This window comes from Hyaena hyaena, unplaced genomic scaffold (assembly GCF_003009895.1).
Source record: "Hyaena hyaena isolate Hyena2069 unplaced genomic scaffold, ASM300989v1 scaffold_71, whole genome shotgun sequence".
In the NCBI taxonomy this organism is placed as follows: Eukaryota; Metazoa; Chordata; class Mammalia; order Carnivora; family Hyaenidae; genus Hyaena; species Hyaena hyaena.
The window spans coordinates 54347-66680 of record NW_024080704.1 but is presented as its reverse complement, the minus strand read 5'-3'; the positions used below and the strand labels follow the sequence as shown (position 1 = coordinate 66680).

At 56.2% G+C, this 12334-nt stretch overlaps 2 protein-coding genes across 3 annotated transcripts; one reads left to right on the top strand and one right to left on the bottom strand.

The window, feature by feature from the left end:
* Positions 1-75: 75 nt before the first annotated feature.
* On the bottom strand, positions 76-5473 carry CNPPD1 (cyclin Pas1/PHO80 domain containing 1). 2 transcript variants are annotated; one of them, XM_039233176.1, is made up of 9 exons: positions 5185-5473; positions 4558-4645; positions 3987-4095; positions 3114-3195; positions 2844-2964; positions 2627-2755; positions 2004-2065; positions 1549-1666; positions 76-1328 (listed from the first exon to the last, which is right to left on the bottom strand). In XM_039233176.1, the coding sequence occupies exons 2-9, from the start codon at positions 4624-4626 to the stop codon at positions 783-785; spliced, it is 1236 nt and encodes a 411-aa protein (XP_039089107.1). In that variant the 5' UTR covers positions 4627-4645; positions 5185-5473; the 3' UTR covers positions 76-782. The 2 variants fall into 2 exon arrangements, with proteins under 2 accessions (XP_039089107.1, XP_039089106.1); XM_039233175.1 differs by lacking the exon at positions 5185-5473 and adding an exon at positions 4889-4945.
* Positions 5474-5643: 170 nt separating this feature from the next.
* RETREG2 (reticulophagy regulator family member 2) lies at positions 5644-11948 on the top strand. The gene is made up of 9 exons (XM_039233174.1): positions 5644-6504; positions 6800-6906; positions 7932-7962; positions 8315-8450; positions 8845-8929; positions 9250-9393; positions 9559-9653; positions 9813-9948; positions 10212-11948. The coding sequence occupies exons 1-9, from the start codon at positions 6224-6226 to the stop codon at positions 10835-10837; spliced, it is 1641 nt and encodes a 546-aa protein (XP_039089105.1). The 5' UTR covers positions 5644-6223; the 3' UTR covers positions 10838-11948.
* The last annotated feature ends 386 nt before the right edge of the window (positions 11949-12334 follow it).

Below are 12334 nucleotides of genomic sequence, written 5' to 3'. Positions count from 1 at the left end.
GGAAGTAGAAAAGCTTAGAATCCAGGCATGGGGAGGAAATTCTTCAAGGGCTGCCGCAGGAAAGAATCCCAGCCATGCAACTGAAACTGTTTATTGAAACCTCAGTTCTACAAAAGCGTGAAAAACCCAGATACAAAGCAGTGGCCAGAGAGGCCTGTGAAGAGAACACCCAGGAGAAGAACTGGAAGAGAGGGAAGCCCAGGGGAGCAGGGTACTAAGAAGCTGGAAGACAAAAGGGCAGGGCTGACGGTCCCAGCAGTCCCTGGCTCCTTTAGGCTACATCCAAGGGATGGGGTTTGGAGAGGGTTTCCCACCTCACCCCACCTTCCCTTGGCAGATCCCACCTGGGCCCTGTCAGTCCCTGGCTCTCCTGCCTCAGGGACATCACACAGGCCCCCAGTCAACATCTCCTCCCTCCCTCACCCTGCTTTTCCCATCTCCCACCTTCCCCCCTCATCCTAGGGAACTCAAAAGCAAAAGTCTAGAACCCAGGGAGGTGGAGACACAGGGGCTTCTCCTCTGTCTGGCTGTGACATGGCCCTGGCCACCAAGCTGAAGTTTTCCCTGGCACCATCACGGCCCTGGCCAAGCAGCCAGCCACCGAGGTCTAGGAGAGTGAGTGACCTTCAGTCCTTCTGCCCCACAACCCCTTAAGCTCCATTACCTAGGAGGACAGGGACCAGCCAAGGACCCAGAGAGGTAGAGACGATCTAAATCAAGCTTTGCCCCTCCAGGTTCTCAGGGACTCCCAAATCCTCTTAATGCATCCGGTGAATGCCTGCCTAGCCTGGGAAAATGAAAGACTTGAGACGGGCTAGCTCCATGACGCTGAAAAGGGAACACTGCTGGGGCTGGGGGAGCAGGGGGGGCATTGGGCTCCAGGGCCACGGCGGCGCCAGGCCATGGGAGTGGTACCCAGGGCGGGGGGACCCAGTGGAGACGGTATGGTTGGAGTGGTGGCAGGCATGGCAGTCTGGGGAGTCTCTCCGGAGCTTCTGGCAAAGGGGACAGTTATGGAAAAGAGTGGGAGGGGCAGGAGGGTCTGGGGGAGGCAGCGGTGGAGGAGTCAGTGAGGCCAGAAGACTGCCCCAGAGTGAACGCAGCCCCGTGTCACTGTCCAGGCAGCTGGAGACGTTAACAGGACATGGCAGGCACTGCGGCACGGGAGAAGGAATGCAGGGTTCCAGGAGGCACCTGGGGGCCAGTCCAAGGTCCGGGGGGCCCGGCGAGGGGCTGCAGGGCAGCCCCAAGGACTGGTGGATTACAGCCAGCGATGCCACAGCCAGGGCCACACTGCTCACATATGCCATAGCTAACAGGCAAGACAGCTGTGGGAGAAAAGATAAGAACAGTGAGTGCCCAAATACCCTTCCCCCAAAACCTGCTTCTGCCCTTAACACAACCCTCCCTGTCTGGACACTTGTGCTAAGTCAGAGCTCTCTGTCACCATCTACTCGCAAACCCTGTTTCCTGAGACTTTCAGCATTTGCTCCTCCCACCCTACATACCAGCCTATTTAAGGCCCCTGTCTTTCCCAACCCTCCTCACCTTTGCCAGCCGCTGGCAGAGGGAGCCCAGGGCCAACTGCCAGGCCGGCTGCTCCAGCAGTACACACAGGTCTGTGTACGTGTACCAGCCCCGCCGCCGCCCCTGCTGCTCGGCCACACTGTTGGAAGGGGAGAGAGACAAAGGGCGTCTTCAACACTCCTGCGGCTGGCCCAGCGACACCCTCAATCCCCTGGGGACCCACACTGGGGAACCTGTTACACATCCAGAATCCTAAACTACCTGTTGATTGAGCCGAGACTGAGATCTGTATTTTAAACAAGGTTCCACCACCCTTCCAAAGGTGATTACAGAGAGCAGACAGGTTTAGGAACAATTATCTTGAGCAATTTGCCTTGCTGTCTCCTCCCTCCCCGCCCAGCTATACCCTCACCCTTATGATTTAGGTCTAAGCCCCCAAATTTCTTAAGCCCCTCTTCCGAACTCCTAGAACCTACCAGCTCTCCAGCCAGCTCAGCACCTCAAAGATCTCCCGAGGGTCAGTGTAAAGACGCCAATCCTATGGGTAGGAAGAGAAGGGCACCAGGCCAAGCTCAGATATAAACCACAGCCATTTAGTAACCAAGACCAGGGCAGCAGCCACAACCACTACGGCAGATGCTTTCTTGGCACTTAACTCCGTGCCAGTTACTGTTTCAGGAGCTTTTATGTATTAACTCGCTTAATACCACATTGTCCGGTTTCACGTTACACCCTCAGTTAAGAGCAAAGAGAGAAAATAATCCTAAGAATGGTCCATGCTCTTCGGGAGCTCAGAGTCACAAGGCAGAGAATACTCTGGAAGCAAATAATCAGAACCCGGTGAGATAAGCGCAGACTCAGAGTTTAACATGTCGGGCCTAAAGGAATTAGGGGACGGGAGGGAGGCGGGGTTCCATTTCTGGCCTCACCATGCCACGAACCTCCAAAGGCTGTGGTTGGTCCAGAAGGGCTGGGAAGGGAAGACACTGATAAGGAAAGACACAAGGAGAGGTGAAAAGAAACTACAGAACGCTGACAGACAAAAACAAAGGACGAGAGGAACATAATGAGAAGTGAGAAGAACAGAACAGATACTCACCATGGCACTCAGGAAGCTCCTCTCCAGGGCATTGAGAGTGGGCACGGCCACACCCCCTGCAGCTCCCCATTCATCATTGAAGACCTCCTCCTCCTCCCCTTCGTCATAGAGGTACTTACTGGCCACCATCTGCAGGGAAGCCGGAGGTGCTGTGTCAGGAAGTGCTCACACCCAGCTCCTGGCTCACCAGGGGGACGAAGAAGAGGGGGTGTCTTACCATGGAGATCAGGAACAAGTCAGAGGATGACACGTGCTGCAGGTAGTCTGGGTTTCGATGGCGGAGCCTCTCGATGTACACCAGGGCAAGCATCATAGCACACGGGGAGATGCACGCCTCCCTGGATGGCGAAAGGATCCGTAATTAACACCAAGGGTCTTTCAGCGCTTATAACCCTCTGTCTTCAAACCTTCTCTTTAGAGACTACAGTTTTCCCCTTTTTCTAGGGCCCAAACACTATCATCCTATCCCCCTCAATTCCAAGCTCACCGGGACACGTGAGCTACGTATTTCTTCTGGAGTCGGCGAATAGGGCTGGGGGCCGCCTTCTGCAGCAGTTCCACGGCAATGTCTGCAGAAGACAAAAGGAAGGGCGAGTAAGCAAACAGCTCCACCATCACCACCACCACGCCCAACTCCCACACACACCTAGTCCCGACTGCTATCAGCAGAAGACCCAGATCTGTATTATCTGAAGCCTTGGGGACAGGACCACAGTAACAAAATACACCAAATTCTCCCACGTTGAGACAAAAACTCCACTCCACATTTGAACTTCAGCTCCTTCCAACAGGAAGGCTTATTTTCCTGTCCCCAAAACTATCTAGGTTTGTTTTTCACCCTGCCCATTTGAGGAAACAAACATGCCTTGGGAATTTGGGACATGTATGATGTGTTTCTCATATACAAATCAAGAGTGGGGGTGCCTGGGTGGCTCAGTTAAGCATCCTGACTCGATTTTAGCTCGCCCTGATCTCACAGTTAGTGAAGTCGAGCCCCCATCACGTTCTGAGCTGACAGCAAGGAGCCTGATTGGAATTCTCTCTCTCGTTCTCTCTCTGTCCCTCTCTCTTGCCCCCTCCCCTACACACGCACGCTCTCTCTCACACACTCTCTCAAAATAAATAAATAAATAAGCTTAAAAGAGAGAGAGAGAAAGAGTGACACGGATTTATAAGATAGCAATGTGTTTCATCGTTCCGCCTAAAAAAATGCGGAATGGAAACCCAGTCCTTACAGCAGACCTCCATAAGTTAGCTATGAAAAGACAATGTAGCTCATGGGAGACACCTAGTTATTTTGGTGACTGCTGATAACCCCACTTTCAGGTTTCTCACTTACCCAACCAGGTTACTCACTAACCTGCCACTGGGCTGGAGAGTTCCTCCAAGCTGCAGTCAGCTTCCCAGTCCCAGCCATAGTAGAGTCTCCGTCGGATCCGAGCACTGAGCTTCTGGTGTCCAGGGAGGAACTGAAATGGCAGGTGGTGGAGGGTGAAAGGCAGGAAAGGCTACAATGGAGGTCCTGGCTCCAGGCTGGAGGTGGGGTGCGGGGCGGCAGGCTCACCTCACTGCTGGTGGGGCCCGTGCCCCACCCAGCCCCGTTCTCTGGATTATTTACCAACCGCAGCTTATCTACAGTGAGAATGCGTTGGGGGGGGGGGGGGGAATCCTCCACCACTGACTACACCCCAGCAAAGGTTCTCAGAGAAAGTCCCTGGTGGCCGTCCCTACCTCCAGTTCCCTACCCCGCGGCTCTCCCTCAGGGCCCAAGGAGCCCGGGCCTCGAGTAGGCAAGGTTCGAGTGGCTGCCGCTTGGCTTCCGCACCGAGCCGTCAGGCGAGTTCGCGGCCACGTTCGGGCCCCCAGAGGAGCGCCCGGGGTCCGGGGCTCAAGCACAGGAAGGCTGGGGAGGGGGCGGGCCGTGCTCTCACCGAGAAGTCCTGGAAGCCCGTGAGGGAGAAGGTGCCTTCTTCGTCTAGCAAGAGCCCGGCCAAGTCCATCGCGCCGCCACTCGCCGCCCTGCGAAAAGTGGAAGGGAACGAGGGGTAAGGGAGCCGCGGAACCCTCGCCTGCCCGCTGTCCTCCCCCACGCGGACGGCCGCCTTCGCCAGCGAAGCCCCCGGTCCTTGCGCCGGCGGCAGCAGGCGGGGCCGGGCTGGAGGGCGCCTCTTCCTGTTCCGCCCCGGGCGGGGCTCTGGGGCCGGGACTCCGGGCTGCGCGATCCGGGCTCCGGGTATGGGCCTCGGGGGCCGGGACGCTCACCTCACCCAGTGGAGAGGACACCCGGCTGCTAAGCGCATGCTACGCGTCTGTCCCGCGTTTATTAGCCGCGGGGGTGTCGCCGGCGAGTCAGCGCCCGGCACTTCCTGCCACCCGCTGGGCCCAGCTACCAGCCCCGACCGCCACGGAGGAGCCAAACTCTCAATCCTGGTCCCCCTGAGCCCGGGAGAGTCCCAGAACTAAGTCCCAGCGTGCCCTCGTCTGGCTGGGTAATGGGGACAATTCCCGGGGGACCACGCCACACTGAAGATGAACGAGCCCGGCTGGCCGCCTCGTACCAATATCGATGTTAATGAGTAGAACCAAGATGCAGAACGAGTTGCTCCCAAACGTTTGTTAAAAGATATACACATAGAATATACACGTATAAAATGCGTCGGAAGTAACACAGAAGAAACAACAGTGGGTGCACCGTGGAAAGGTGGCAGGGAAACAACTTTTTGCTCTATAACCTTCCTTTCAGGCGTTTGAACTCTAAATCTAATTACGTATTTTGTGGGATCACTGCAGAAATTAAATGGTCACAAAGGAATACAAAGCGCGTAGTACGCTGTAAGCCTCAGTAAACGGTATTAATGCCCCCTCCAAGAGCCAACAACTGCTAAACAGGATTCTATTTTTAAATTCACCCCGCGACCCCCATGTCCTGTCTAAGGGATTGGAAAAAGCTCCGCTACGTGCCGGCGGTAAAGTTTACGGAAGGGGATGGGGAAGAAACAACTTGACTGAGTAGGTGAGGCTGTTTTAGAGTCAGTCGAGTCACGCGCTGGTGTTTGTTTATCCGCTGAGGGGAGGGAACTGGAAGGACCAGTAAGTCAACGGCTGAGTAATGGGACCGCCGCCGCCCTTCCCGTGCTGAAGCAGATCCTACTCCGGACACTGGGCATTTGGAAGCCCACTTCCTGCCCCTTCAGGCCGCATCACACCGAGAAAACCGGCCAGCACGGGACTCCCTAGCCGCCCTGCCTATATAGGGAAAGGAAGACGGGCTGGAGTGCTAAGACACGGATACACAGTCCTTCGGTCCCGTCCAGCCGGACAACACACAGTCACGACCCAAGATCACGACTCCAGCAGTCACAATACGAATCTGCGCAGAAAGGTAGCGGGCAGCCGCCTGTGCGCAGGCGCGGGCCGCCCGAGCCCGGCGGTTAATCTGCGTCACGTGACGGCTCGTCTTCCCTCCGTCACGTGACGGCCCTGGGCGGCCGCCGCTGCGCTCTCCGCGGCGTGCGCCCCCTTCCGCCTGACGCGCCCCCGGCGGCGGCCGCGCAGCCCTGGCTCCTCGCGGGCTCGGGCGGCGGCTGCGACGGGGCTATGGCGAGCGGCGGTGGCGGTGCTAACACCGGCGCGGGTGGGGGGTCGGGGGTAGGCCTGGGTCTCGGCCTGGGCCTGGGCCTGAACCTAGGCATGGAGGAGGCCACCGGCGAGGCGGAGGAGGAGGCGGCCACGGCCGAGGCGGTGGGACGCCTGGCCACGACGCTGTGGCTGCGGCTCCGCGGCTGGGAGGCGGTGCTGGCGGCGGCGCAGCGGCTGCTGGTGTGGGAGAAACCGCTGCACAGCCTGGTCACGGCGGCCGCGCTCAACGGCCTCTTCTGGTAACGGCCACGGAGAAGAAGGGGGCGGGGCCGAGCTGCGGGGGCAGGAGGGGCCGGGAGCACCTTTCCCGTTTCTGGGGTTGACACTTGCTTCGGGGGGAGTGGGGGCGGGGAAGGGCGGACCCCCCTCCTTCTCCCGGCCGTGGTCTGTCGGGGTTGTCCTGTGCCTCTGTCTCGGGTCTCAGGGTAGGCCTGGGGGTTCCGGTTCCCCCATCAGTGAGCGCTTTTCCGCCGTTGGCGATGGATGCGGGAGCCTCTCACCCACTCACTGCCGAGGTTCTTGTCTCTCCCTAAGGTTGCTCTCTTCGTCGTCCCTCCGGCCCTTCTTCCTGCTCAGCGTCTCACTTTTGGCCTATTTTCTGCTGGATCTCTGGCAGCCTCGCTTCTTCCCTGACATCTCAGGTGAGTGTTCATTCAGCAAGCCCCGTCGTGCACTTGCTTTGTGCCTGACCCCGCTGGGTGGGCTGAGTGGTGAGGGGAAATGTACCGCAGGCCCCCAGCTCCCAGGCACCACCACTTCCCCAGTTAGGCAGTGGAGAGTTGCTCTTCTCAAAATTACCGTTATTGTGAGTGTAGTACTTAAGAGGGCGGACTCTTCGGCCTGGGTTCCATTGCTTGGTTTCCCGTGCGAGTGACCTTGTAAGAGCCACTCAGTTTCTATTTGCTTCCCTTTTCTATTTTCTAAAACAAGGATGATAGAATTCACTGGGTAAGGAAGTGAAGATTAAATGAATTAATACCTGTTATGTGTTTATGGTAGAGTTTCAGATATCACAGGAATCCTAGGAATGTCAGGTTCTGTTTTTGTCCTTACTCCTGTATTTACTGAACAGGTATTTTGGAGCAATTCGGTGTCACCTGTGTGTGAACTACTTGAAATGTAAACAGGAGTAAGATGTGTAAAAGAGTGCAGTTTCGGGGCATCTGGGTGGCTCAGTCAGCTAAGTGTCTGACTCTTGATTTCTGCCCAGGTCATGATCCCAAGGTTAGTGAGAGGAGAGCAAGCCCCAAGTCAGGCTACTTGGGAGTTTCTCTCTCTCCCTCCCTTTCTCTGCCCCTCCCCCCCACACGCACCTTGTGTCCTTCATCTCAAAATAAGTGACTTAAAAACTTAGAAGAAAATTAAGGTTGGGGATACCTGGCTAGCTCAGCCAGTAGAGCATTCTTGATCTTGGGGTTGTAAGTTCAAGCATCATGTGAGTGTAGAGATTAGTAAAAAAATAATAAATTTTTAAGAAAAAAGGAAAAGAAGTGATTAAAGAAGGGAACAGATGTGTAAATACCAGCAATAGTAACGACACAATTTTTCCTACAATTGGTGTCTGAAGGTGCTCTGGGAATGCAGAGGAGGGGCAACTGGTTCTGCCCTGGGGAGTGTCTCCCAGAGCTCTACTGCTCAATAACCTGTTCCTCTCCTCTCTTCATAGCATCATCCCCAGAGGAGCCCCACTCTGACAGGTGAGTGCAAGCCATCTCTTGAACTAATGCCCAAACCCTGTTTTGCTTTGGTGCCAGTGTCCCCACGGTATAGGTGCACACCGCAGGGTCTGCAGGCGGAGACCCCAGCATAGCAAATGGACTGGCAGCAAGTTCGGTCCTGGGTTCCTGTGTAGGTGTTGGGTGCCTGCTCCTTTTGGAGCAGAGGGTTGGGACCTCTGGGCTTTGCTTCCCAAGGTGAGGACGGCCTCCCTTTGGGAGGTGGGATTGTCCATTTTTGTAGCCTCAAGATCCCATTGGCATTCTCAGAGGGATTTGAGTGCCTAGGAAGCTGGTGTCTGAGGCCTCCAGGGGTCATGTCGTGTCTCCCCAGTGAGGGTGCGGGGTCAGGCGCCCGGCCGCACCTGCTGAGTGTGCCCGAGTTGTGCAGATACCTGGCTGAGAGCTGGCTCACCTTCCAGATTCACCTGCAGGAGCTGCTGCAGTACAAGAGGCAGAATCCCGCTCAGGTAAACTCCTTCATGTCCTACAACAGTTTCCTGCACTATGGGGAAACAGGTGGGGGATGGGGAGGCGTAACGTGAAATCCCTCGCTGGACACTGAAGGAAGAGGGTCAGATGCCTTTTTGAGGCAATACTCGAAGGTAGTAGCCTGGTACAGGAGTAGTCTCATTTCAGAGAGTAAGTTCTGGATGTTTTGACACTGCTTCTTGTTAAGGGATATCAGTTTGAGTCATAGGTGTTTGGTGGTGTCTGTTGTAAACTTACTGAATTGCTTGCCTTGGGCATCCTCTTGCCTAGACTAAATCGCTGCGTCCCTAGAAGGCATTCCCCTCCTTGCACCAGCTGAGCAGCAGTTTCTTGCCCAGATATGCCTCTTAGATTCTCTGCTCTTCTCTGCAGTTCTGTGCACGAGTTTGTTCCGGCTGCGCCGTGCTGGCCGTGCTGGGACACTACGTTCCAGGGATTATGATTTCCTACATTGTCTGTGAGTAGAGGTTAACCCCTGCCCTTCCTGCAGCTCGCTCCTTCTCTTTTCTTGAACTGGGTCAAGGGGACTGGCTAGCCTTAAAGGAGAACGGCGCTCTCCCTTTCTTTGATGACCTGTTGACGGATATTTCCAGGGCATGCTGGAGTGTTAGTAACAGTGGAAGAGTCATCTGGGCAGGAGAGTGGTAGATGTGGAGGGAGGAGGTTTGTCTGTCCAGACTGCAGGAGCCCTTCAGCCCTTTCTGTTTAGGGACCAGCTGGCTGAGGGCCCTTCGGAAGTAGGTGCAGGAAGCCCTGAGTGGACTCTCTAACCTCTAGTGCTGAGCATCCTGCTGTGGCCCCTGGTGGTTTATCACGAACTGATCCAGAGGATGTACACTCGCCTCGAGCCCCTGCTCATGCAGCTGGACTACAGCATGAAGGCAGAAGCTGACGCTCTGCATCACAAACACGACAAGAAGAGTAAGGGGCTCCCGTGCCTGGAGGGGGGCGTGGGGGGGGCATTGGTTTATGGCTCATGAAGCGCCCTGGAACTTAGATAATGTCTCTCCTGTCCCTTGGCCATGTTTGTCTCCATCCACCCACCGTCTCTGCTTGGTCACTGCCCTGCTGTTCTTATTTCGCCAGAGCGGCAAGGGAAGAACGCACCCCCTGGAGGTGATGAGCCACTAGCGGAGACAGAGAGTGAAAGCGAAGCAGAGCTTGCTGGCTTCTCCCCGGTGGTGAGGTCCAAGGGAGATGGGATGCCAAGTAGAGGCTGGAGGAGAATCTGTTTCAGAGCAGCCGCCTCTCAAGAGGGTGGGAGTCAGGGAGCAGGGGTGCTCTTGAAAAATTGGTTCCCTTGTGTTCTCCTTTGCTATGTTATCCGGGTTTTCTTGCAGGTGGATGTGAAGAAAACGGCATTGGCTTTGGCCATAACTGACTCGGAGCTGTCAGATGAGGAGGCTTCTATCTTGGAGAGTGGTGGCTTCTCTGTATCCCGGGCCACAACTCCACAGCTAACTGATGTCTCAGAGGGTATGGGAAGCTCTTGGCCCTTCCAGTCTTCATGTTCCCCGTTGTGGATGCTGGCTGTGCTCTCTGGCTGTCACCCCCATAAATGTTTTTTTTTTCTGGGAATTGACCTTCTAATTCGCCTTCAAGCTCTGAAAGACCTCAACACCTACGGCTTGGTCTAGCATTCCATGCCCTGAGTTCTCATCCTTGAAGTGACTGCCTGTTGTGACCGTTCAGAACAGCAGGCCTATCCACCTATTCCTGACCCTTTGTTTTCTGCACAGATTTGGACCAGCAGAGCCTGCCGAGTGAGCCAGAGGAAGCCCTGAGCCGGGAGCTGGGGGAGGGAGAGGAGACAGAGCCGAGCCCTCCTGAAGACCTGCTGGGCCCTCCTCAGGCCCTCTCAAGGCAAGACCTGGACTCAGAGGAAGAGGAGGAGGATGTGGTGGCCAAGGAAACCTTGCTTCGGCTCTCGTCTCCCCTCCACTTTGTGAACACGCACTTCAATGGGGCAGGCTCTCCTGCGGGTGGAGTGAAGCTCTCCCCTGGAGGACCAGTGGAAACACTGATTCCGGAGGCAGAGAGCGGTGACCTCACCCCTCCACCGAGCACCTTGTCACCCCTACTTGGCCTGGCTGAGAGTGACCCGGTCCCCTCCCCCTCAGTGCTCCCACCTCTTCCCCAGGACTCGTCCCAGCCCTTGCCCGTCCCTGAGGAAGAAGAGGCACTCACCACTGAGGACTTCGAATTACTGGATCAGGGGGAGCTGGAACAGCTGAATGCTGAGCTGGGGTTGGGGCCAGAGACGTCCTCGGAGCCCCCTGATGCTCTGCCTCCTCCATCCCTAGGGCCCGACACCCTCTCTCTGGTACAGTCAGACCAGGAGGCTCAGGCCGTGGCAGAGCCATGAGCCACGGGGGAAGGAGTCGCAGGCACGGTAGGGCTTCCTGGCTAGGGGCATCGCTGTCTCCTCTTTTCCCTGCTCTCGGGAGAGGCCGTGTGTGGGGAAGCTGGCTGTCAGATGGTAGCCGCCCCCCCACCCCCACCCCGCCTGCCTGCCTGCCTGCCTGCCTGCTGTCCCAGGCCTGGACAGTGCCCGTGCCTGGGATTGGTTTTAAGTTTGTAAATAATTTTACACTTGGGTTAGTGGATGTGAACAGGGCTAGGGAAGTCCTTCCCACAGCCTGCACTTGCCTCCCTGCCTCATCTCTATTCTCATTCCACTCTGCCTCGAGCCCTGGTGGTCGCTCCCTTTCTTTTTCCTCCTCTCCTCAGGGACCTGTGCTGCTCCGTCCTCGTGTCCCACTGGGTGTTTAGTTTGGGCACTTTATCATTTTTCTTTCCTGTCCCATGTCGCTCTCTGCTTTACATCCTGCCTGTGTCCTGTCCTCAGCAGCTCAATCCCCACTCCTTGCCGGCGCCTTCCCGGCAGGCCACGCACCTTCCCAGCCAGCAGGCCGCAGCTGAGCTTCAGGGGGGCTTCTGTCGGGGTGGTACCGCCTGTGACCCTGGGGCGGCGGGGCAGGCCGGCGGGTATGGGTGTGCACTTCTGTCACGACAGCAGTGACCTCCACCGCACCTCGCCCTGCTTCATCCCAGCCTTTCGTGACGAGGGAGGAGAGCGGGCGTCCCACAGCCTGTGCACCGGCGCTGCGTCAGTGAGCAGGAGCTCTGTCTCTGGGCTGTGAATGGTCCGAGTGTGGTGCGACCCCTGTCGGGGTCAGGAAGCGGACAGTAGCATCTGTGCAGGTGTTGACTGGAAAAATAAAGCATTGATTGGCTAGAACTGCTGCTGCTGCCTGCCTGCCTCGCTGTGAGCTGCCCCCCACACTGCTCCATCCCTTCCTCACCCCTCACCCTCGTGCCCTCAGTCTTGTTCCTATTTATTTACCTTGGTGCAAAACAAGCCCAGAAGCAAGGGTTACCCTAACAGCCCTCACTTGCCCTTTGTCATCTTCCCTGACAGGCTGATCTGTACAGTGAGATTTAGCATGTGTGAATAAAGCGTACACAGGAGGAAACTGCCTCGTCTTCCTACTCCGTAGAACTCGAGGACCAGAACAATTGTTTTCTACTATGTTGCCTACAACATCAGTGTCTCCGGAAGTCCTGGCCCGTCCACGTATTCACGGTTAGCTCACTCAGCCGCGATTTAGTTATACTGGGGGCGCACACAGGACCTGTACCCATATCAAAACTGCTCTGAGGCCAAGGAACACCAAAGAAATGGTACTAATCAAAAGCATAATACGTGCTTGGCACTCTTTTAAGCGATTTATATTTACTCTTCTCATAATCCTGAGATACATAGTAACTCCGTTTTACAAATGGGTTAACTTTCCTGAAGACCACAATCCTAGTAAAGGATGGAGTCAGGATCCAAACTTAAGCAGTTTGGCTCCAGCAG

Excerpts from the sequence above, each read along its gene's own strand:
- CNPPD1 (XM_039233175.1), bottom strand. The coding sequence starts at position 4,926 with ATGCGCTTAGCAGCCGGGTGTCCTCTCCACTGGGTGAG. Across the intron at positions 4,096-4,557 it reads CGGGCTTCCAGGACTTCTCG|TTCCTCCCTGGACACCAGAA; the intron begins GTGAGAGCACGG and ends CTGCCATTTCAG. Across the intron at positions 1,667-2,003 it reads CTGAGCTGGCTGGAGAGCTG|TGTGGCCGAGCAGCAGGGGC; the intron begins GTAGGTTCTAGG and ends CCCTTCCAACAG.
- RETREG2 (XM_039233174.1), top strand. The coding sequence starts at position 6,224 with ATGGCGAGCGGCGGTGGCGGTGCTAACACCGGCGCGGGTGGGGGGTCG. Across the intron at positions 6,505-6,799 it reads GCGCTCAACGGCCTCTTCTG|GTTGCTCTCTTCGTCGTCCC; the intron begins GTAACGGCCACG and ends TCTCTCCCTAAG. Across the intron at positions 7,963-8,314 it reads GAGGAGCCCCACTCTGACAG|TGAGGGTGCGGGGTCAGGCG; the intron begins GTGAGTGCAAGC and ends GTGTCTCCCCAG.